Raw genomic sequence first — 25,224 nt, forward strand, 5'->3', positions numbered from 1 at the left:
ATTCTACCACTGTATAACATTGCAACCCTGTTTTACTTATAAAATATATCTGATCTAAAAAAATATGCAGTTGATGTTAATTAATAAAATATTACAAATTATAAAATACCTAATTATGTCGATTTTATAGGTATCTACTATTCAATAATAGAACCTAGGTACCGGTATTAATATAGTCAGTATAATTTAATTATTAATGAACCTGTTGGCTATTTATCACGCATATAATATATATGTATTATAATATTCGTATAATATATTATACATTATATTATGCACATTTGATACATTTTTAGGAAGACTTTTTGGAGCTCATATGGTTAGATTTTGAAATTGAACCATGTGTTTTGTATATAATTATGCAAATGTTATGTAATTTTAATTTTCTAAACCATAATCATTATAGATATAACACAATCTGAATTATCATAATTAACGTGACAGTCGAGTAAAAACAGATGATGTATAATTATCAGTTTGGGGGTGGATTCCCATTATCTGCGTGAAAGACTATACTGACTAATATGTGGTTACATGTTGTGCATGGTACTAACTATAGTTAGTTTTAATAGCTATTAAAACATAATACTTCATTTTTGCTCAGTTTAATTTGTGGTATAGTATTAAACAAGTACCACATAATTTGAGGTTTAGCGGTATAATATGTTACTTATATAGCTATGTCAATTAAATTAATGTTTATTGAATATCAGTTATTCACCAAAATGCAAAAAAACAGCAAGTGGTCACTATTTATGTTGCTATTAATGTTATTTAGTACTGTAAACGGATTATACAGCAATCAGTAAGTACCTAAATTCTTCAATATGCGTGTTATAATAATAGCTTGTATATATTATTCTAACAAGACAACTTTAATGGAATATAATTGTATGCATTTGAAGTAAAGAATATTTATTGTATTTATTAGTTAATTATTTTTTTTAAACAATTTATTTTAGGCCACGATTTAAATCTGAAAATGGCCATTTATACATCGAAAGTGCAACAAATCATAATATTTCATTGAGTACAAAAGGCCAAGGATATATAAATGTGAATAATGAAAACTTACTTCAAGTTATTGGATTGGTATTATAATTTATTTGCAATATTTTAATATTTACATTTAGATTATATTTATTATTTAACACCTATCTATGTATTAATTAGGCTAAAGAAGCTTGGGATGTAGTTGAATCGTTTCGGTCAAATGATTTACCTATATTTTCGGATACGATAAAAAATGTAGTACCTTTGATCGATGGTCCAAAAGGTTTAGCCAGTCGAGTCACGGCTTTAGAAATGCAAATTTCAAATACGACATCAATAACGTTGCCTTCTAATAAGAGAGTAAGATTATTTATAATTGTTTAATGATAATTAATAATTTATTGTATAATTATTATATTAATATAGAAAGGTGAGACGACTTTAAACGGAGCTAAACTTTCAATTAGAGTGAGTACCTAAATAGAATTTGATTTGTAAACAAATTAAATAATCTTAATATGATTTTTATTTTTAGCTTACTAATTTAGAAAAAAAAGTTACCAATCTCGTAAACCTTTTATCAATAAGTGAATGTTTAAGTAATCCCTGTCAGAATGGTGGTACGTGTATAGATCTGTATAATGGATTTCAATGCAATTGTCCAAACAATTGGCAGGTCAGTGTTAAAATATAATATGGTAATATTTATTTATTTTAACAAATAAAAAAAAAGTAGGATTATGATTTAAATCTAGTTACTATATTTATATTATAATAAATAATAAATAACATAAATATATATAAAAAAATTATCTGGGCTTATTGTATTTAGCTTATAATTGTAAAGCCATAATCGTCATTATTTACTGTCCATAAAATTGATATAATTTCCTTAAAGTTTACTTATTTTCAAATAATCTATCTTGTAAATTGTTGGAAAGTGACTCGTTCTTAGGAGCCTAATTAAGAATTTTTAATAATGGGAGGAAAAGACATTTTTTTTAAATACATTTTTGAGGAATTCTGTCTCACCTCAATTTATAAACACTAAATAGAACTTTGATAACTTCTCATATCTTTCAGATTTATAATATATATATATTTAAAATTAATAATATTATCACCACTCGGGATAATATATAATATCTTATTAATGGTATATTAATGCCCATAATTTGATGGCGAGTGTGTGAAGTCCACTTACAAGTTACAAGTCGTCTTTGAATATAAATTAAAACGCCTCCCTCCATCATTAAAGAATCCTGGCTACGCGCCTGAATTATTGGTATATATCTATATTTCAATAATGATTTCATAAATAATAATTCTGTTACCACTAATGGATTACGGTGATCAGACCACCAAGTTTCAAAAGGTTTTTTTGGAAACCCTATGAATTACTTCTTCATCCCCCGATCATGCCCCTGATCTAACTGGTAAAATATGACTTATTAATATTTCATACGCTACAGGGTAGACAGTGCGAATTAGACGTAGACGAATGTGTACGATTCATGTACACGGATTTAGGGTGTCAAAACGGTGCGGAATGCAAGAACACGCCGGGTAGTTACGAATGCGTGTGCACGACGAACTGGTTCGGTTTGCACTGTACGAAAAGGAAGAACGATTGCAATGGGGCATTGTCGTCGGAACTCTGCGGCAACGGAGTGTGTATTAATCAACTGTCGACGGTTGGTTACACGTGCATTTGTAACCAGGTCAGTGAAATTTAGACGGTCGACTGCTCGAAATCGTGTTCATACTATCGTAATTTTGTATTTTATTAAAGGGTTGGACTACGGACGGAGGACCAAATCCGGCCTGTACGAAAGACGTGGACGAATGCAAAGAAAACAAACACACGTGCTCGGCAAATCCACCGGTCGAGTGCAGGAATACTAGAGGGTCGTTTACTTGCGGAAACTGTCCCACAGGTGATTACACATTTACACCTTGATAATTATTTATATACATGTTACGGTCTAAGTGAACAAATCCGTTTCTACGTGTATACGATGAACGTAATATTCAGACGATGTAAATTATTATAAATACCTAGATGTTTATATAAAGACTATATCGTCTATATTTACAGTCATTGTAGTAGAATGCTAAAATTGGTGGTGTCCAAAACACTATAAAACTAACAAGTAGGTAACAACCAACATATCGAATCCTGTATATAGTACAAAACAACAATAATAATATATCATATTAATATGTTGAATTTATATTAGGTACATTTTAAAGAATCGAAAATAAATAAAATATAAGCTCCAAATAATTATAAATTTATTAATATTAGTATATTATAATATTTTTAAAGCTTGTAATGTGAAAATACTTAATGTGTCAATAACAAGATAATTTTAACCAAATTAAAAACCAAAAGTTTATTAATATTAATGATGTACTAGACATTAATTTATAATACAAGAAATTAGCTAGGCTGCTTTCCTATCTAAAAGGCAAAGTTATGACCGCTGCATTTGTGTCAAAAAATTATAAAGTGACAAAGAAAAACCAATGTAAAACTGCCATAATTGTATGTAACTCTGATTGGCAACATATGTAAAAAATAAATAAGTATTTAAATATAAACCATATATAATATGTACAACCACTAATATAATAAATTTAATATTACCATTATTACTTAATATACATTTTTTTAAAGTCGATACTATCTGCAGTATACTATCCATTGCAATACAGTGTTTAGTCTATTTATATAATTATCCATAAGACCATATGACTTGAAACTTAAATATTGTATCCAGTTTCCAGTCAGTAGTTAGTATTTATAATGATAATTTTTCTACTTGGGGCGTAATATTTTATTACATACTATAAAGTTTATACGTACACAATATACGTATATTGAAAAAATCATTTAATGTATTTTCGTGATCTGTATATGTTTCAAAAGGTTATGAAGGAGATGGTTTCGTGTGTACAGACGTCAACGAGTGTTTAATAAATAACGGAGGCTGCAGTTTGAATCCCAGAGTTCAGTGTGTTAATACAAGGGTATGTAGAAATTATATTGATATTAAAATATTTAATTTAAGCTTAAAATGTGATCGTTGATTGTTAGTTACACGGAATACATGGTGGATAAGTACTTAGTTAATATTTTTTAATGATTGTATTGCAGTTCAAATTATTTTTAACACAATGTCAACATTGATTACACATTTTTAAAATTATTTTTTACCTTTTTTTATATTATATTAAATTAATTCAAGCGAAACAAAAATATAATTTTAAAAACTCTTTGAAAAGGATAATAAACTATTTTTGTTTTGTTTTTTTTATTTGATGTGTACTGTTCAAGTTCAGTAGTACTGTTACGCATATTATTGAATATTTCGTGTTTGATACATTTTATTCAGAATACGATAGGATAAATGATAAATTTTAGTTCTTCTTAAGATATTAACTTTAAAAATATCTTTAAAAAATATTATTATTTTTGATACTCATTAAGGGTTCGTTCAAATGTAAACCGTGTCCACCCGGTTATAGCGGTGACGGGTTTAACTGTGTCTATATATCTGGAGGAGTCTGTGCAGTAGACAACGGAGGGTGTCATCCGAATGCTGATTGCACTGGTAAACAAGATACAAAATATGTTTATATTTTTTAAGTCACTTATAATTTTATGTTACTTTACTTAGTTTATGCTGAAACAACAATTCAGTGCACATGTAGGCAAGGTTATATTGGTAATGGAATCGGTATTAATGGATGCATTAAAAACAATAAAACAGTAATAGAACCTTGCATGAATAATCCTTGTGGTTTACATGGTGAATGCCTTTCAAGCTCAAATAATAGTTTTTTGTGTCTTTGTGACACGGGTTATACAGGTACAATTTGGTTGATAAAGATAAAGATATTAATAGTAATTACTAATTAGTATAAGTGTAATAATTTTGAGACAAATTGAATTCACTTTAGGACGAACATGTAATATTCGCGTAGAAAATACATGCTTAGCAAATCCATGCCTTAATGATGGTCAATGTATCCCTGAACTAGAATCTGGTGAATTTAGTTGTATTTGTACTAATGGGTATTTTGGACAGTTGTGCGAATCATTTTTAGAAAGTAAGTTTATATAAATAATATGTACTATAAAAAAAAAAAACATTTTTTAATGTTAAAATATTTTGAAGGTTGTGGTGGTTATTTTGACACCTCCAATGGAACGCTACAGTATCCCGTGTCAAATACAACAGCGACGTATCCGAGTAACACAAATTGTGTGTGGACGATTGAAGTTAATTCATCTCGTGTTATAAATATATCTTTGGTTTGGATTGATATTGAAAAAACAAATATTTGTTCCTTTGACTACCTCGAGGTAAAAAATATTTATTAACTTTGATAATTTAATACTCATTTGAGTTATTTTAGATAATAAATGGCGATGATGAGGATGGAAAAGTGTTGGGTAAATTTTGTGGAAATTCCTTGCCATCAAACAACAGTATTATTTCGGATTCGAATACTGTTACTATACGTTTTCATTCTGATGGATCCAAAAATTTTCGAGGTTTTCAGTTAAATTACACAACAATTCAACCAGGTAGAATTAAATTTTGTTGTGTTCAAAGATGTTCTTTTTACTTAATTAAAAACTTTGAGTTAATTTTTTTAGATTGCGGTGGTGCATTAAATATTGATTCGCATGGAACATTATCCTCTCCTGGTTCTCCTGGAAAATATCCACCTAATCGTGACTGTTATTGGACATTGAATGCCATTCCAGGAAAAAGAATTCAATTAAATTTTTTTTCTTTAAAATTTGAACGACATATAAATTGTAGTTATGACTATTTAGAGGTAAAATTTTCATACGGACAATATCGACGGTTAAATCAATAAAAACAATTAAATTTTTAAATTATTGATTTAGATAAGGGATGGTTTTACTCAGCATAGTCCAGTATTGGCAAAATTATGCAATACTACTTCTAATGGTTTACCTCCACCTATATTGACTTCAGGTCCACATGCAAATTTGCACTTCCATTCTGATGGTTCTGGCCAAGATTACGGATTTCAAATGACGTACAGTGTAATTGAAGGTAAGTATTTAATATTTCCATGTAATTTATTTTGGTATTTTTAAATAATTCAATTTATATGTATGTACATATTTTTAATTAGGTATACCAGGATGTGGTGGCATTTATACAAGTCCATCTGGAATAATAACTTCCCCAGTAGATTTAACCAGTGATGATAATAATTATATGGATAATTTAAATTGTGAGTGGCATATAAGAATGCCTTTGAAACAGAAACTAAAACTTGCATTTGTGAAGAAATTTGGCATTGAACATACTACAAATTGTTCATCAGATTTTTTGGAGGTATGTGTTATTGGTCGTATTATATTAAATATAAAAATAATAATTTAGTACATCAAATATTTATATTTTTTAATTACTTTTAATAGATTTACGATGGTTCTAATGTGAAATCACCATTAATTGGTCGTTATTGTGGTTCAACTAGGTTTGATCAACCAATAATCACTAACAGCAATGAAGTCACCATTATTTTTAAATCTGATTTTTCATCTACAGCTGAAGGATTTACTATCAAATATGAAACATGTATGTATAAAATTATTTGTTTGAATGGTTAATGTTACATCAATAGAATTTAAGATGTATAACAAAACATGTATTTATAAATCAATTTGTCTACTACCATTTCATGTCTGTAATTATATTCAACAGGTTATAAACAATATTAAATAATTATAAATATATAAGTTTGGATTTAAATTTTAATATATTATTACTATTTGCTTTAATGATACAAGTTATTTCTTATCGGTAATAGTTTATACAGTTAAATAAGTATAAGAGATATAATATATAAATAAGTTAATATTTATAAATATATATATATATTTTTTTTAGTGTGTGGTGGAACATTTACAGAAAGTAAAGGTATTATTGAATCACCATTTTATCCAAATCCTTATCCAAAAAATAAAATATGTGAGTATCTAATCGCACAACCAGTTGGAAAAGCTATTCGATTGTCATTTTTGGATTTGGAAATTGAAGATATATCTTATCCAAAATGTCTTTATGATTCATTAGAGGTGATTAATTTTTTTTAAATAACATAAAACTTGTAGAAGGAAATAACTTAATCTTTAACTTTTATATTATTAAAATACTTTTACTAGATAACTAGATAACCAAATGTTTGAAATCTATGAAAAAAATAAATATAAATATTATAAATAATATAATATAAACTATGGGTCTTAGCAAAAATATAATATAATATTATTATGGTACACGTACAATGTTGTCCGCTAATACGGTGTTAGGTACAACTTTGAAAGTATTATATTTTTAAAACAAATTAAAATTAATGAAAATGATTAAATTAAGTATTATAAATAAATCTAACTTAAGCTAAATAATTTTTTTATTTATTAACTTAATACCTATATTATAATTTCAAATTTGTAACAAATAACGTAAAATAAAACAATATAATTATTTAAAATAAAATGTTAAATTTAAAATTCAAACATGATTTATTTTTAATTTTTTTGTGACTATAACAGTAGTGGTTTGACGGGGGGGGGGGGTAGATTCTCGCATGAATTTCAATACTTATAATGATTTATATTAAATGCATCAAACTATTTAATTAATTTACATATAGTTTGAACATAATACCTTTTAGGAATACATTATGAATTATGATGTATATTTTATTTTTATTATTTAATACTTAACATAAGTGTTTGAAATTTGGATTGAAACTTTTTATGATTCAATTGTCTTAAAAAAAAAAAAAATTACACTACATTATTTTTTTAATCATTTCTTGTAAAGAAATAGATGAATATCTATAATGTTTTAAATATTTTTGTTTACTTCTATAATATATTAAAAATATTTATTGTACCTATTGTATATAGGTATCATGTAATATAGTTATTTTTTATACGTATACAACTATAAGAATTTAAATGATTTTTGAATTACATATGTTACAATTTTTGTGAACTAAAATAATCTCAAATCTGGATAATTTATTAATTTATTATAATATACGAGTACATGTATAACATAAATAATATCAATTTCAGATCAGGGATGGAGATAATGAGAATTCAACTTTAATCGCATTGGTATGTGGGGATATTAAAAAACTTCCAAAAGATCCTTATTTATCAACACATAATTATATGTGGTTAAAATTTTCTACCGATCATTCTAATTCTAATAAAGGATTTCTAGCTAATTATTCAACTATTGATATAGGTAAACAATACAATTATTAAATTTAAATATTAGTTAACTGCTTACTATGATAATTATAATTACTTATTTCATTTTACTCCTTTAGCATGTGGCGGTATTTTGAAGGAACCATCTGGTATTATACAATCATCGAAACATCCAGAACATTATTTACACAATCAGTTATGTAAATGGATTATATCGGTGAATGAATCTAGTCAAATACAAATAAACTGGTTAACATTTTCCTTAGAAAACCAACACTCTTGTAATAATGATTATGTTGAAATTTATGACAATAGTAACTCAGGAAATTCTTCAAAAATTGCTAGGTAAACTATAATTTAATATACCAGTGGCGAATACTGACTCTGATGTATAGGCATGCTCATTTATCATGATGTATTATAGTTCTATTTAATTTATAACTAATAAATAATACACAAGTTTGTATTAATTTATAAATAAGACTTTAATTTGATATATATTATATACAATAGCATTTACTTAAATAATACTTAAATAATTGTAAATGAGACTCGACTAACTCTAATAACTAAAATAAAAAAAATTGCCATTTACTCGTACACGTAAATTTTATAAATTATGTTGAAGAAGCGCAACAGAATGAGCATGCCCCGGGTGATATTAATACGCGGCAGCTAGTAGAGGGGGTCTCAGAGTAACTGGTTTTTTACGACGATAATAAGGGTGGTATAGCTTGCGCACACATCTATCGCATGCTCTATCATTAAATGTTAGAATAAAGATAAACACAGATACCTAAGTAGGTATAACAGAAATAAATGAATTAATGTAACACATTATATTTCTTTTAAAATACGTAATATATTATTGATAATAAAATAATTTTTGTATTTTGATTAATAACGTTTTTATTTCTAAGCATGCGGCGTATGCTGAGCATGCCTGGAGAATTCGCCACTGTAATATACTGACTATATTATCTAACAGAATTATAGAGTCGATAAATTAATCATTTAATTAGGTTTCATTAATTATATTAAATTTAAATAGTAATTATATTTAATATTCAATATAATAAGTTAAATTTTTAGTTCTCACTCTATGCATTTGAATATTAAAAATATTTAATAAAACTATTAGGATTTTTAAATAAAAAATATTTATTTAATTTTTCAGATATTGTGGAACTAAGGTTCCACCTGTTTTGACATCGTTAGGTAATCGACTAACAATCATTTTTAAAACTGATCATGCAGTAGCACAAGACGGATTTATGTTAAATTATATTTCTCTTAATAAAGCACAAGGTATTTATGGTATAACAGTTTCCACTATTATCTTTATTGTCTAAATAATGATTTATATTTACCTAGCATGTGGTGGGAATTTTTTCACACCAGAAGGTTTTATTAAATCACCAAATTTCCCAAATGATTATCCTAAACTCAAAGATTGTTCATGGATAATAAATGTACCAGTAAATAATCAGATTGAATTAAATATTACTCATTTTTTGCTTGAAGAAAGTCAAGACTGTCGTTTTGATTTTGTTGAAATTCGGTATGTATAACTCAAGTATTAACTTTTATTATGATTTATAATTATTTATTTCTATAGAAACGGAGGATTTCCTACATCACCCTTAATTGGGAAATATTGTGGATCTAAGATTCTTCCTGTTATATCTTCAATTGGAAATTCACTTTTTATAAGATTTGTATCTGATGGGTCTAGAGGTCGTAAAGGTTTTTTCATGCAATGGTATACAACTGCCAAAGGTATAAAGTTAAATTAAATTAAATTAAAGTATACACATAATACTTAATTTAATTTCAAATAATAGGTTGTGGTGGAATATTGAATTCTGATATTGGACATATTTTATCTCCGAACTATCCATTACCTATATTGGAGCCATTAGAATGCTATTACAAGATAGCAGTGGCACAAGGAAGTCAAATCAAATTAACTATAGTAGATATTGAATTAACAACAGACCATTATTCTGTAGGACAGTGTAAAGATAATTTCCTAGAAGTATGTTTCATTATAAATGTATTTTATTATTTTAAATTTAGGTACAGATTAACATAGTATATATTTTGTTGAAATCAAATCTGAGGTTTTAAATATATACCTATTTTAACTATGTTATTATTATTGAACTTAGTATATAAATAAATATTTCACTAATTAATTTATGTAAATTATTTATTTTTAAATAAATATTTTTGCAGATTTATGATGGTGGTAATAGTGCTAGTAAAATGTTAGGAACATTTTGTTCAGATACTCAATCATCTACAGATGTGCATTCATCTTTTAACCAGATGTACATTAAATTTAGAAACAATGGTTATTCCAGAGGGAGAGGGTTCTCTTTAACATATGCTACAGGTTGATATAAATTAAATAATAATAATAAAAAAAAACATATTTTAGGGACGTATTATAATAAAATGTTATATTTTAGACTGTAATGTAACTTTAAAAGGATATCAAGGTGCGATTGAAATGACTCAACAAGAAATTATGAGAAAAGAAAAATGTCAATGGAAAATTGTTGCACCCAAAGGTAGTAAAATTAATATAACTTTTACTTCATTAAAAATGACACCAAAGCGTTCTATATATTTGTCGTCTACATTACAAAATATGGCATCTAATATCAAACGCAACAGCACACAATTAACTGTAAGTACAATTTTATATGTATAAAATACATAAATAATTGAAAATAATTCATTTTTATTTATGTTTATAGATTTTGGAAGGTGCAAATATAAATGAAATAAATACAGTTTTATGGACTTCGAATTCTCCAGATTATAATCAATCTATAATTGCTTCAACTAAAAATATTGTAAAAATTGATTATAATAGTTTTAGAAACAGATTATTCTTTATGGATAGGTTTGAAAGTTTCCGTTTGGAATGGATAGTAGATGGTTGTGGGGGAGTATTGGATCAATCTGAAGGTGAATTTACATCACCTGGATATCCTTTATTTTATCCTCCTAGTACAACTTGTGAATGGATTATTGTCGCTGATTATGGATATACCATAGAGATAACTATAGAAGATTTTTGGTTTGAGACTTCCAGATCTTGTACTCTCGATGCATTAGCTGTATGTATTAACATGTTTAAATTATACTTTGTTTAACATTTTTATTTTTATTGTAGATTTACAGTGGACACGATGATTCTGGTCCAGAATTGTTACGAATATGTCATAAACAAACAAATCCAATTGTTGTAACATCTGGTGGAAATGAAGCTTTTATAAGATTTGATTCTAGTATGGAAACTCAGAAGAAAGGATTTAAAGCTATGTATAGAACAGTTCTATCAAGTAAGTTTATTACAACTAAAAATATTAGGTTACTATAAATAAATTGTATATAAGAAATCGTACATCAATATTTTTTATTATTTTTCACTAGCCATTCTTTATTTTTTTTTTAATTTGTTTTTACTACTATTATGATTTGTACTTATTAACACAAGGTTAGGTTATTTCATTAAAGTTAAAATTTTAATTTAGAATATAATTCACATTTACTGATTAAATAAGCACTCAACTAGTGTACTTGAATGTGATTAAAAAGGCTTTATTCGTAAAAATATATTAAGACAGATAATTTTTTCTTTTAAAAAGTCTTAAATAATACTGTAATTATTGTCACTTTAAAAAAATTACAATTACTGTATTGTATTCCTATAGTTATTTTATCAGCCATCTATTATATTTTTATCTTACTTCATTATTATTTCTCTGGAAATAAAACAGTAAAATTATCAAATAGTAATATGTGAATGTATATAATATATGTTATTTTCATAAAAATTATGTTAAGATTAGGAAAAAATGTTTTTATGGAGAAAAAACCAAATAAAGTTTATTTCATGGCAATCAAAATGATTTAAAATATTCTATTAATACGAGAATATTAAAATTATCTTACTATCACATTCCCTGCTAAAATAGTATTTGCTACAAAATCTAAGCCCTAATTATTATATTATGTCTTTCTAAATAAATTGATAAATTGATTTAATTTATAAAAAAAAAATGGTCATAATATTACATAATATATTATACAAATGTATATTATGTATAATAATATATATAATGTACCTGTATTATATTATTAGACCATATGTATTATGAAAACATAATATTGTTTGTTTGATTCTGTTTATAAAATAAGAGGTAAAATTCAATATTTACAACTCTTAACAGTTGAAAAGGAACATTATCAGTTTTGACAATAAATTATGAATTGCAAAGAGTTATTATAAATTTATAGTTGTATTAATTATTATAACATATTTATTTCGTTCAAATTTTTGTTGAAATATGTTTAAGTATTCTATAATTTTTAAGAAAACATAATAATTGTTCTTTTTTTTTTTGATCAAATACCTAACATGGAATTTAGTTGTACACCCACATTAAATATATCTTATACTGAAAATTAACAACTTAAACCATTTGTAGATTTTAAAATTTGGTATGTTTCAACGTTTAGTAATATATCAACATTAAATATTAAAAAATTAATATTGATTTTTTTAATTATTATTATAGAATGTGGTGGAAAGTTTACTGCTCCTCAAGGAGTTATCCATACTAGTAATTATCCGCAAAACTATGATTCTAACAGTTCTTGTATGTGGTATATTGAGATAGCAGAAACTCATTTAGTTAACCTTACATTCGTTGACTTCAGTACTCGAAGTTTTTCTACAGGATACAAAGATAGAGTTTTAGTTTATGACGGAAATATCCATGGAAAAATATTGCTTAACCATTCTGGGAATAGTATACCTACACCAATTATATCTTCATCTAATACACTCCTTGTATCCTTTGAAGTTGGAAAACGTGATCTACGAGCAAAAGGGTTTAAAGCGATATATTCTACGGTAATAACTATTAATTTTTATGTATTTATGTAATGATTTTACTATTATATTTTTTAGGCATGTGGTGCAAAATTAATTACCAATGATTCAGGGATTATTACAAACAACCCATCTTTAAATAACCGTTTTAACGAGATCTGTACATGGACTATTATATCTGGCACCCCTCAGTCGAAAGTCACATTAACTTTTACACATATTGACATAGTGCATTATTTAGATAGTGCTGTAGTGAAAACAACAAATGAAACTAATGTGCAGTGTTCTAGTAATTTATTTCATACAATATTTAGAATTTTGGATGGTCCCGATTCGGATGCTCCCGAAATAGCAAAGTTTTGTAAATCAAATCCGATGCCTCCACCTATTGTCAGTAATGGACCAGCTATGCGTATAGAGTTCACAGATAACTCTGGTGCGATGGACTCATTTACAGCTCTATATTCCGTTAGATCAATAGGTCTGTAAATATATGGTATAACTTTAACAATTTAAATATTATCGAAATCACGTTATTTTGTTTTCGTTAGCATGTGGTGGAACGTATGACTCGATTAGAGGAACGATTTCTTCACCCAATTATCCAAATAATTATTTCAGAGATTCTGAATGTGTTTGGATATTAAAATCCTCTGTCGGAAATCGGGTGTCTTTGAATTTCATTGCTTTTGAATTAGAAGAAGACGAGTTTTGCAATGAAGATTATGTGGAAGTTAGAGAAGGTGATTCTATGGGCCCCGTCTTAGGTATTTTTTGTGGACCAAATTTGCCATCTAATATTACTTCGGGTATGTCTCTTTGGGTCAAATTTCGTTCCAATTCTATTGACTCAGCTAAAGGATTTACTGCTGATTTTAAATATGGTATATTTATTATTATCTATCATAGAAATTCATAGTTTAAATAATGTTCATATGAATTTTAGTAAAAAAAATTGATCTGACATCACAATCTGGTGAAATTTCTAATCCAATGTATCCGAAACCATATAGAGATAGTGAAGATTATTCGTGGAAAATAACTGTAGACCAACGAAAACGAGTTCAAATTGTAATAAAAGAGTTTATGACTACCTCAAAAGTTCATAGTTTGAAGGTAAAATACAATTTAAAATTTTTTATTTAACTCATAGTTTGTGGTAATCAATTAATTTTTTTGTATGAAGATTTATGATGGAAGTAATGACGATTCATTAATTTTGTATGAATTTAGCAATTTACATTTTAATACAGTATTTAATGAAACTATAACATCAACCGATAATACTGTTTATATAAAATTGACAGCGGGTAGTAGACAGATTGGTGGTATAAACTTTTTACTGTCATGGACAAATGTGGATGCGCTATTTTATGGAAAACAATATATTTCCATGTTGAACGCTAAATGTAAATATTTACATTATAACTTTGATAACACAATTATTATTTTATATAAATATAATAAAAAGTATTGGTATTAAGGTATTTATTTCAAAACAATAAAATTTACTTCATAAATTTGCAGATAATAAATCGAGTTTTGATTATTATTTATCACCAAGCTCCAATACAAGTGTGATAATTACAAGTCCTGGTTATCCTTATGGATACGAACCTAATATCAATGTAACTTGGACAATTCATTCGGAACCACATTACCATATAGAAATTGATATTTTGGATGTAGATCTGTATCCTATTCATTCATCTACAGAATTTTATTTTAAAGATTATATTAATGTAGAAACAGGTAATATAACATTATTATCTTTAATTTCATATAAAATAACTGATATTATTTTTCCGAAGTATTATATATTTTATAATGATTTTTAAATTAATTTAGTTCATGTCAATAATTTTTTAACATACATATAAAAAATACAACATTATTAAAAATATTATTTTAAAATTAATTTTTTTATGTATATTATAATTATAAAACTGTAGATATATTTATTAAATAATCATCAATTCTATATTTATATACTATAAATAAACTAATCTTAATAAATTGAAAAAAAATTTTAATTTAAAAAATATAGGTAGATTAATACTATTTTAAAAGACAAGCTTGTTGTAATAGATTACAGTGAATTAGTTATAATACAATCATGGTTTAAAATATTAATTTTATTTAAAAATAAAAATTTAAAATTGTTGTGAAATGTATTAATATAAACATTAAAACCTTATTATATTTAATTCTAAACTGTTTATAAAGCTCAAAAATGAAATTATCATGAAATTAGCATTCATCAATAATTAAACGTCGTAAAATAATAACAAATATAAGCATTAAGCATTAAAAATACTTTTTTTTATCAAAAAGTTTATTATTTACTTGTAAATTGATTTAAATTTCTAAATTTAATCACATTTGATTATGATGTTTAGGTTTTTAATACTAATATTTCTAATGAGACAGTATAAGTCTAAAGAGAAAAATATAAATGGGTTAAAGTTAAACCATTTATGTTTATATTATTCATAGGTTTCTAATAAACAAAACGGTTGTATGATAACCTTATAGTTGTCTCTACATAAATCACAAAATTGAATTTAATGTATCAAATTTGTGCATTTTACTAATGCATGTTTTTTCTAAAAGAAAAACTATCTAGATACCTTACAAAAATATTTTTCATTTTTAATAATTCATATACTATAAATACATTTTAGTTGATCCCGATACTGCAGAAAAGATATTATTAAAGAAAATATATAAAAATACTAATCAAATCAGAAATACAAAAATAGTTGGTAAGAATAAAGTTATATTAACTTTCATTTCAAACAAGTCATTAAATGGTTCAGGATTTAAAGTTGAAGCAAAATTAAGTATGTTGAATGATATAAATCACTTATTAATATAAAAGCAGATTAATATTTTTAATTTATATGTGATATTATAGGATGTGGTGGTAAATTACGAGGACCAACAGGAGTAATTAGTGTATCTAATTTCACTAGTGCTTTATTCTTAAACGAACCGCACTTGTATGATTTTTATTGCACTTGGAATGTTACTGTACGACCAGGAAGAACTATTTCAGTTAAATTTATTACATTGCAATTGTTATCATGTATGGAAAGTTATGTTTTGGTAAGTAGATGTATATAAACTGGATATTTAATTATAGTTATTATCAATCCTAATATACTTTATTTTAGTTAAAAAATGGTTTTTATGAAGATTCATCTTTCCTTGGCCAAGGAAAATATTGTAACAGTACTAATATAGCAACATTGTCTACGACTGATAATAAATTACAAGTTCAAGTTAAATTACTATTACATGACGTAAGTAATATTTTTATTTGTATTGTATATAATAATAATAATTTTTGTATAATTGACACAAATATTTGTAATCTTGACTCAACTCCAATTCTTTGTCTTTCGACTCATGCCTATTGATAATATTACACATGAAGTATTTAAGGTGTTTTAGGTTTTATTAAAAGAATAGCTTAAGAATTCAAAATCTCCCTCCAACTCTTATAAATCTTTTTTCTGCATATTTTATCTATCCTATTGTTTAGTATGGCTAGGCTATGCAGGATTTCTCAGGCTGTAAACATCTATAAAAAAACTCAATAGTGTTAATGTAAATATTTTAGCTTTGTAAGATACTTTTAGAATAAACTGCTCTTCACATGGCTTCGCTTCAGCCGTTTGTTATCTAATTCTTTTGTCTTTATCTGATCATCTATTTTTATAAAATTACTCATAATATTTTCTTTCTTAAAAAATATCTTTTGGCTCTGTTGAGTGTTGATTCTCCCTCTATTCTTATTTTTAAAAGCCGCCCATAGATCCCAACCCAAAACACCCTCAATGATTCTTGTTTTGTTTGAAAATGAAAACCAGTCCTTTCTTGTCTTACTTAAATTTCAATCTTGTAAAATTATTTTATGAATGTTCATTTTTCACTATGCTTCATTATACATACATTGGACTCATTGTTATTATCATTATTAAATAAATAATATAGTACATTATATATGGCAAGACAAATTGATGTGTTAAATGAAATTTTTATACTTAGATCGTCAAAATAGCATTTGAAGAAAAATCAATAAATTGTGGTGGACAAATATATTTAAATGATATGTACAACATTACTGAGATAACATCTCCTTCATATCCAAATATACCTCCAGCACACACCGAATGTATTTGGACGGTAGTAGCACCAGCTGGTGAACAAATATCTGCAACCATAGAAGACTTAGTTATGGATAGAGAGTAAGCAAAACTAATATTGATTTTACAAGATGTGTAAAATCCTTATTATAGAAATTATTGTAACTAATTAAAATTTAGTCCTTAAAATATATTTAAGATATACTTACAATCAAAATTCAAATGATTTGTTGTATATTTACATAATGGTTAATTGTGTACATTAAAGATAAATTTATTATTTTTGTAAACAATTTAAAGTACTTATTAGTTCTGCAATGGTTAAATTTTGTGTGTAACTTTAGGTGTGAAAAGGAATATCTTGAATTTAGAGATGGTGCTGCTCGATTTTCAAAATTGATAAACCATATTTGTGGAAGAAATCAAGTTCAAGATATTGAAACAACTGGGAACTTTTTATACATAAAGTTTTTCACGGATTTAAGTGTACCTAACAATGGTTTTAAATTGAATGTCACTATAGGTATTAATTTTTATAATATCTATTTTTAAATTTATTATATTAAGGTTATGCTCATTTTTATGAAGGACAGTAGTTAAACAATTGAAAAACAATACTTACACGGGGTTAATGTAAAATATCTTACTATTTACTATTTAATTATTTGAAGTTGAAAATTTATTTAGGGGAAATAACAGTGGTATCATTTCTGTATTTTTTAAACCATAGAATGAATAAACATATTTAATAATTTATTGTCTAATATTTTACCAAAGATTCAATTTATACTATAATACATTTTGTTAAAAATTCAAAATACTTAATATGATGATTTTAAATGAGTAAAATTAGATAAGGAATAAGGATACTATATTAGTGAATGTATGAGTATTGATTTGCCCTAGTGACTGAACTGGGACATTAATCGTTAAAATCCATAAAGTTATTTTATGACTTATAAGTTATAATGTCATAAACTTTCAATTGTATAAACAAAAAATTCAATACTGTTAATATATGTGTGTAATGTGTATACTATATAATATAAAATGTTTTAAATGTTATTGCGTTGATTTTAAATAGTTTAAAAGCACCATGATATTATGAAGATTGCAATAAAATATTTACAAACATTTTTTTACATTTAATTTTCTTATTTTAATGTTTTATATTAATTATAGTTTTAAGAAATGTGTTGTTTTTTATTATTCTAATTTGATAAAATATAAATTTTTATTTTTTTTATAGCAAAATGTGGTGGTACTCGACGAGCACCACGAGGCATAATATCGTCACCGAAGTATCCTGGTTCTTATGAATCGAACATGGATTGTGAATACCGAATTATCACTGACTATAGACTCCGTATTATATTAAATTTTAATGTAGTAAACCTGAATCGGCGGTTTCCCAGCCTAGGATTAGGCCCGGACATGCCACTCAACGAGACATATGATGATACGCTGACTATATACGACGTAGAACCATTCAACAATACTAGTACTTATTTCAGTCACCTATGTTTTTATCTTAGCACTGAGCAATACCAAGAATAAGAAAACTAAATGTTCTCACTTTCTTTTTTTCTATTCATTTTTATTTTTTTAATTAACTATTAATATGCGTGAAAGGTACATGAAAGTATATCACAGTATGCTAAAATCTCAAACTCACAATATTATTAGTTAACAACATTTCAAATTATAATTGTAATTTTTCATTTTTTTATATTAGATACAAATATTTATTCAAAAATTATCATTTGTAATATTTACCATCAGCCATTCTTTATTTATCTATTTACAAATCAGGCCATCCAGATTATCAAACAATAATATTTAAAGAATAACAGAATTAACTATAAATATTTAAACATTATTTACATAAAAGGATAGTGTGGTTTAGGAACAAATGATTATTGGTTAATATTAGTTAAGGACATTATTTTTATAATGTGTTTATTTTTTGTAAGGTTGAAATTATATAATGCCAAATTAAAGGGCTCCTGGATGTTATATAATACTATCATCTAAAAATTATATGATAATAATGATTTTTTTTTTCAGGGATATTGGTATTAACAATTTTTGGTTCTAATTTTCCATCAAACCCCATTAAATCATCTGGTCAAGAATTGGTGATTAAATTTAAATCCCACTTAAAAAATGGCCCTTTTTATTTGAAAAATTCTGATGCAAAGTTTTTATTGACTTATAATACTGAATATGATAGTAAGTTACTAAATTATATGAGTACCACAAATATTAAAACCCAGTCATTAGTGATGATATAAATTTTAATTTTACTAATTAACTGTTTTATAAAAAAATTATTTCAAGTACCTATTCATTTATATTTTAATAATCGTAATTTTAACTTGTTATATTATAATGTTTAATTTTTTATAGGTTGCAGTCAAAATTATGATGTTGAAAGTGGTGAAATAAGTAGCCCTCGATATTCCAGTTTAAATAAGAGACGGATATACTGTGCGTATACAATTACCGTACCAAGAGGACGTAGAATAACTGTTGAAATTATCAAAGGAAAATCGATTGCTCAAACCTGTGATAATTATTTATTACCAGAAAATGACCTTAAGGAAAAACTGATAGTAAGTATACTAAAATGACTAAAAATACTTTATTAGTATAACTAAAATGTTACTCGGATACCTAATAATCTTAGAAATATATTTGAATTAGATTAATTTATATTGTATTTTATGTGATTAAAGGTTTTCCAAGGCGGTAGTTCCTTAAATCCTCCATTATGTGTTGACCCTATTATCAATCCTTCATCAATGCACTATATTTATGAATCAACCTCGAATGAAATGGTACTTGATTATGTTTATATAAGTGGTAGTCAAAGTGGTTTCCAATTGAAATTCTCATCAAACAAACCTTCCAGTAAGTAATCATTTAAAGGATTTATTATGTATACATGCATTTTGGGATATCTATGTATGAGTATTCCAGTAATAAAATATTCCCATACAACAGTACTTTTGAAGAGAAAACATTTAAAATAAATCTAACTAATATTGATTTTTAAAATAAATTTAACTACCTATGTCTACTGTAATATATAATATGATTAGTATTATAATCTTTCTTAAAAGATTTTTTTAATAGATTTTATCTAATACCTGTTCTAATAAAAATTTAAAATTTCTTGTAAAATATATGGAATATAATATGAACAGCCTGGTGTTAATTGGTAGATTTTAAAAGTAAAAATCTATGTTATACGATTTAAATTAAAATAAAAACCATTTTTTTCATAGTTTGTGGAGGTATAATAGATGCTAGTATCAATGGTACAATTGAATTACCCATCAGAAATATAACCAACTTCCATTGTCAGTGGGACTTGACTAACTCAAATGGATCTATTGTAATAGAAACAGATTTTAAAATTAATGAATCAAACATGACCTGTGATGGTTATTCTCTCTTCATTGCTACTAACGGTAAATATATATTATATGTTATTTTTGTTACTATTTAGATATTTTACAAACAATATAACTTATTTAGAGGATGAAAGCATACTATTGAAAAAGTATTGTCCAGTTTCAAACAAGAATGATAAATTTTTTATTGTAAGTCCATTACCAATGGCAAGACTTATGGTAAGAGTTTAAAAAAGAAAATATTCGATTATCTGTTTGAAAACAATGTTTCGAATAATATGTAATGAACATAAATATATTTTAGCTATATTCAAATCGAAAACTTGTTAATTACACTGCAAGTATTAATTATTATATTAATATGTGTGGTGGAGTACTATATGGGCAGACAATTACTATTACTAGTCCTAATTATCCTAATAACTATAAGCAAAATACAAACTGTGCTTGGTCAGTAATACTTTCTGAAGGTGAAAATGTAAATGTAAGTATTAAAACAATGAAGAGATTTGCTTTACAAAATAATTAGCTTTATAGAATATTTTTAGTTATTTAATTATTTTTTTAAAAAAAAGAGTGGTAAAGTGAGTGTTGATCTGCTGTATAATAGGTCACTATAATGGATGTATTAAATTTGAATTCAATGATAGGTATTTTTGTATACAAAAAACGATTCTGAATAGAGATGACTTGTCAGCCTAGGATATAATTTCTAGTGGTTAGTGAAAAAGGTGATTTATGTTTTAATAGCCTAAATACATTAAAATTTAAGTTCTTTTATAATTATTGTAAGCCAAACTTATAGAAAATCTTGTATTAAATTTTCCACTTTTAGTTACTTATACAATAATTTTTATAAATTATACCTATAAAATAATGAATAAGCAAATAAATTTATGATTTTGACGAATTTTTGTCAATATTTTAACTTAAAATGCTAATAAAAAAAACTGTGCCCATATGTATTCTTATATTGTTTGAATCACTATAAGAATAACTTAAAAAGACACACATCATTGAAAAATTAATACATTCATCACTTCGTTTAGAATCTAAAAATGATGAATAATTATTAATAGCATAGGCCTATGACATATTTTAATTATTTTTAGAAGCTTATATATCAGAGTTTAATTCTAAAATTAATATTATATTTTCTCAGTTACTCGAAAAATATTGATTAATTTAGTATATTTTTAAACGCTGTTATTTGAATAATGAAAATATTATTTTTTAAATTTAATAGAAAAAATTATTTTTTTTTTATTATTACTTTATTTTCTTGTTTGATCGTCGTAAAAACTATAACAGTGAGGAAAAATAAATTGTTTCCGACCAAAAACATGTATATAATGTTAAAAACATTTATTAATTTTTTAAAATATAATAATAAAATAATAATAATAATAATATAATAAAATAAATATTGAATATTATACAAAACAAATATTATTAAAAATTGCTCAAATTGTTTTTATATTTTCATTGTTAAAAATATAAGATTAATAAACATTTTTGTTAACATGTATTTATTAAATATTTAAATGACGTTTTATAATATATTTTTAGATACGTTTTAATGATATTGATCTTGATTCATCTTGTGATAATAATTATGTGATAATACATGATGGATCTAGTCCTGAAAGTCCTGTGTTGGGTAAATATTGTGGTAATATTTTGCCGGAGAATTTAGTTGCAACTTCCAATGAAATATGGATAGAATTTTCATCTGAGAGTGGAAAGAATAACAGAAAAGGGTTCAATTTAACTTTGGAATCATCACAAAATGGATGTGGCAATGTTTATATTAATGAAAAAGGTAAAATATCTACCAAAAATTATCCTAACTTATATCCGAATAACGAAGAATGTGAGTGGACAATAGCAGTATTACCAGGAAACAAAATCAGCTTGCAATTTGTTGAACGTTTTAGTCTGGAACAAAGTGTTAACTGTACTAAAGACTATGTGCAGGTAAGACACTTAAATTTATTTTGTCAATAGTACCTAAATGTAGTTTGAAGTAAAACATATTTATGTAACCGATGGAAAAAATATATTTGAACTTTTGAAAAGTTAAATTTGTTTTTAATTTTATTTTTATAAAATAGATTTTCGACTTTATTGATGACAACTGGGAGCCACTAGGAAATCGATTGTGTGGTCGTCAAATTCCATCTACATTCACTTCAACGGGGACCAAATTAAAAGTTCGTTTAAGAACTGATAATGATATTCAAGGTGATGGTTTTAAAGTAAGTAGTTATTTTAATTTTAAGATAACTTTTTTTTAATGTATATATCATAATTTAGGCCAATTGGACGAGTATTTGTGGTGGTATTTTTACCAAAAAATCTGGAAAAATAGTTTCACCGAACTATCCTGCACGATATCCAAACAATTTAAAATGCAACTATACAATATTAGCACCCGGAGAGAGTATAGAACTGACTTTTAAATCATTCGAGCTCGAAGGTAGGCATCTAAACATCAAAATATTGAATACCTAAATTTTTCTTAGAAAATTAATCTCTTATTAATTCACTAATTTTAATTTAAAAACTAAAAACCTATATTAAAAGGACGCTTTACCTGATGTGCTGTCTTTGTCTTACAAACGTACGACATAATAAAAACTGTTTCATGGGAAAAGACTACTCAGTCTGTAGTCAAAGTTAAGCAAACAAATGTTTACAATAAAAAGAGAAGATTTCGGACTGTGCAACGTCGTTTTAATTTTATGATATTAGATCTACAAAAAAAAAAATAATAATTTAAGTTTGAAAACACAAAAATAATAGATTTTAAAACGATAAGAACTTTTTTTGTACCTAGTTCTAATATCGAAAAAAATAAAAACTATGTTGCACAGTTTTGGATCTTCTCTTTCTAGTTTGAAAATTTAGTTATTTAACATAGAATATAGTTCGAGTGGTCCTCGCCCGAGAGAAACAGATTTTACTATGTTGTACGTCTGTAAAAAGAAGAAAACGGATGTGGGCATAGGTCCTCTAAAGCAACGCCTGGTTTATGTTTAAATAATTTACTTGCCACGTTAATTTAAAAATCATGAACATTGTTGTTTATGTTTCTAGTATTAAATTTTTAATTTTAATTTTATTATTTATAATCATAATAATTAACAATATTGAAACATCAAATACAATTGTATGATTATTAATATCTTTTAAGCTGTGTTTGTGTTAGTGGTTGTAAGTATACATTTTAAATTACATTTAAAAATATAAAAAAATAAATTATTATTTTAAAGAAACTATTCAGTACTTCCAAATTATTTTAAAAACTTTTAATTATTTTATTTTATGTCAGATTCGGTGGTTTATATTACGATTGAAAATTCTGATTTAGTATTAAAATATCCTATATTTCAAAAAACCTATATTTGTACATAATATAAAATTATAAAGCATTGGTGCCATATAACAAAATTTTTAATTATCATTTTAGATTTTAATTATAAATTATAATACTCAAGTACATCTTTAAATTTAATCATTTTTTGGAAATAATATTTTTTTCTTTAATATAAAAATTTAAATTTAAAAAAAATCATCTAATTTAATGATTGCATGTATAAATTATATTATGGTGACCTACTAGTAATCGTTTGAATCAGCACATTTTAATCGAGCAACTATGTTGTTTAAAAAACGTTAGTACCTATATGTAAGAAAAATAACACTATACGTAGTGCAAATAGATGAATAAATGAATATTACAGAGGTACATGGAATAAGTTTCATATATTTCAGTTTACGTTTTTATATTAATTTTAATGTTAAAAAGACATTTATGAATGATTAATTTTTTTTTCAATCTAGGTAAATGTCGTTATGACAATTTAACAATATATGACATGGTAGGTATATTTGATGATCAAACAAAACATACTATTGGAACCTATTGCGGAGATACTGCACCAAAAACATTTACGTTTTTACATAGTGTGATGTTGATATTTATGACTGACTACTCTGTAGGAAAAAAAGGATTCGAAGTACATTATGAAATGCAAGGTAAATGTACTAACTATAATTATGGACACTTATTTATTTTAAAAAATCATGGTTGAATTAAATGTATATAATTATTTAAAAATAGTGAAGTACCCAATTGGATTTAAAATATAGTAATGTTTATTTTGGTTCCACATTTTTTAATCTGTTAAATGATAATTATTCTTGGATGTATCATGATTCGGTGATATTAAATATTCAGTTAAAAATAAAATAATAATCAATTGTATAACAATTTCATTAGGTACATATACAAATGCAACTAGGTATTTGGTAGTTATCCATTACCATTATCGTTGTGCGTTGTACTTAAGACATTAGCCTTAATACAATTATACGATAACTTTTTATAATGAATACATCATACAGATTTTTGTTTTGTAGTTATATTCGTCATGGATCTTAAGAAAACTTTAATTTATCTAT

At 25.4% G+C, this 25,224-nt stretch overlaps 1 protein-coding gene across 1 annotated transcript in view; it reads left to right on the plus strand.

The window, feature by feature from the left end:
• The first annotated feature begins 559 nt into the window (after positions 1-559).
• Positions 560-25,224, plus strand: part of LOC114125390 (cubilin) — a 30,229-nt gene continuing 5,564 nt past the window's right edge. The window contains exons 1-50 of the mRNA XM_027989007.2: positions 560-805; positions 963-1,092; positions 1,174-1,353; positions 1,420-1,461; positions 1,529-1,669; positions 2,466-2,714; positions 2,786-2,930; positions 3,926-4,026; positions 4,487-4,610; positions 4,677-4,868; positions 4,960-5,109; positions 5,178-5,365; positions 5,419-5,590; positions 5,663-5,847; positions 5,921-6,092; positions 6,175-6,380; positions 6,467-6,626; positions 6,939-7,126; positions 8,135-8,309; positions 8,395-8,620; positions 9,453-9,583; positions 9,650-9,836; positions 9,894-10,054; positions 10,120-10,313; positions 10,514-10,673; positions 10,750-10,970; positions 11,041-11,406; positions 11,463-11,631; positions 12,871-13,208; positions 13,266-13,668; positions 13,739-14,071; positions 14,134-14,303; positions 14,374-14,596; positions 14,715-14,939; positions 15,872-16,030; positions 16,105-16,295; positions 16,364-16,492; positions 17,241-17,440; positions 17,683-17,861; positions 18,588-18,839; positions 19,406-19,570; positions 19,748-19,953; positions 20,077-20,251; positions 20,629-20,814; positions 20,882-20,976; positions 21,062-21,241; positions 22,327-22,734; positions 22,872-23,015; positions 23,074-23,236; positions 24,604-24,798. Coding sequence (XP_027844808.2) covers positions 681-805; positions 963-1,092; positions 1,174-1,353; positions 1,420-1,461; positions 1,529-1,669; positions 2,466-2,714; positions 2,786-2,930; positions 3,926-4,026; positions 4,487-4,610; positions 4,677-4,868; positions 4,960-5,109; positions 5,178-5,365; positions 5,419-5,590; positions 5,663-5,847; positions 5,921-6,092; positions 6,175-6,380; positions 6,467-6,626; positions 6,939-7,126; positions 8,135-8,309; positions 8,395-8,620; positions 9,453-9,583; positions 9,650-9,836; positions 9,894-10,054; positions 10,120-10,313; positions 10,514-10,673; positions 10,750-10,970; positions 11,041-11,406; positions 11,463-11,631; positions 12,871-13,208; positions 13,266-13,668; positions 13,739-14,071; positions 14,134-14,303; positions 14,374-14,596; positions 14,715-14,939; positions 15,872-16,030; positions 16,105-16,295; positions 16,364-16,492; positions 17,241-17,440; positions 17,683-17,861; positions 18,588-18,839; positions 19,406-19,570; positions 19,748-19,953; positions 20,077-20,251; positions 20,629-20,814; positions 20,882-20,976; positions 21,062-21,241; positions 22,327-22,734; positions 22,872-23,015; positions 23,074-23,236; positions 24,604-24,798 — 9,559 coding nt within the window. The 5' untranslated portion in view covers positions 560-680. The remainder of the gene's footprint in view (positions 806-962; positions 1,093-1,173; positions 1,354-1,419; positions 1,462-1,528; positions 1,670-2,465; positions 2,715-2,785; positions 2,931-3,925; positions 4,027-4,486; positions 4,611-4,676; positions 4,869-4,959; positions 5,110-5,177; positions 5,366-5,418; positions 5,591-5,662; positions 5,848-5,920; positions 6,093-6,174; positions 6,381-6,466; positions 6,627-6,938; positions 7,127-8,134; positions 8,310-8,394; positions 8,621-9,452; positions 9,584-9,649; positions 9,837-9,893; positions 10,055-10,119; positions 10,314-10,513; positions 10,674-10,749; positions 10,971-11,040; positions 11,407-11,462; positions 11,632-12,870; positions 13,209-13,265; positions 13,669-13,738; positions 14,072-14,133; positions 14,304-14,373; positions 14,597-14,714; positions 14,940-15,871; positions 16,031-16,104; positions 16,296-16,363; positions 16,493-17,240; positions 17,441-17,682; positions 17,862-18,587; positions 18,840-19,405; positions 19,571-19,747; positions 19,954-20,076; positions 20,252-20,628; positions 20,815-20,881; positions 20,977-21,061; positions 21,242-22,326; positions 22,735-22,871; positions 23,016-23,073; positions 23,237-24,603; positions 24,799-25,224) is intronic.

This window comes from Aphis gossypii, chromosome 1 (genome assembly GCF_020184175.1).
Source record: "Aphis gossypii isolate Hap1 chromosome 1, ASM2018417v2, whole genome shotgun sequence".
NCBI classification, from domain to species: Eukaryota; Metazoa; Arthropoda; class Insecta; order Hemiptera; family Aphididae; genus Aphis; species Aphis gossypii.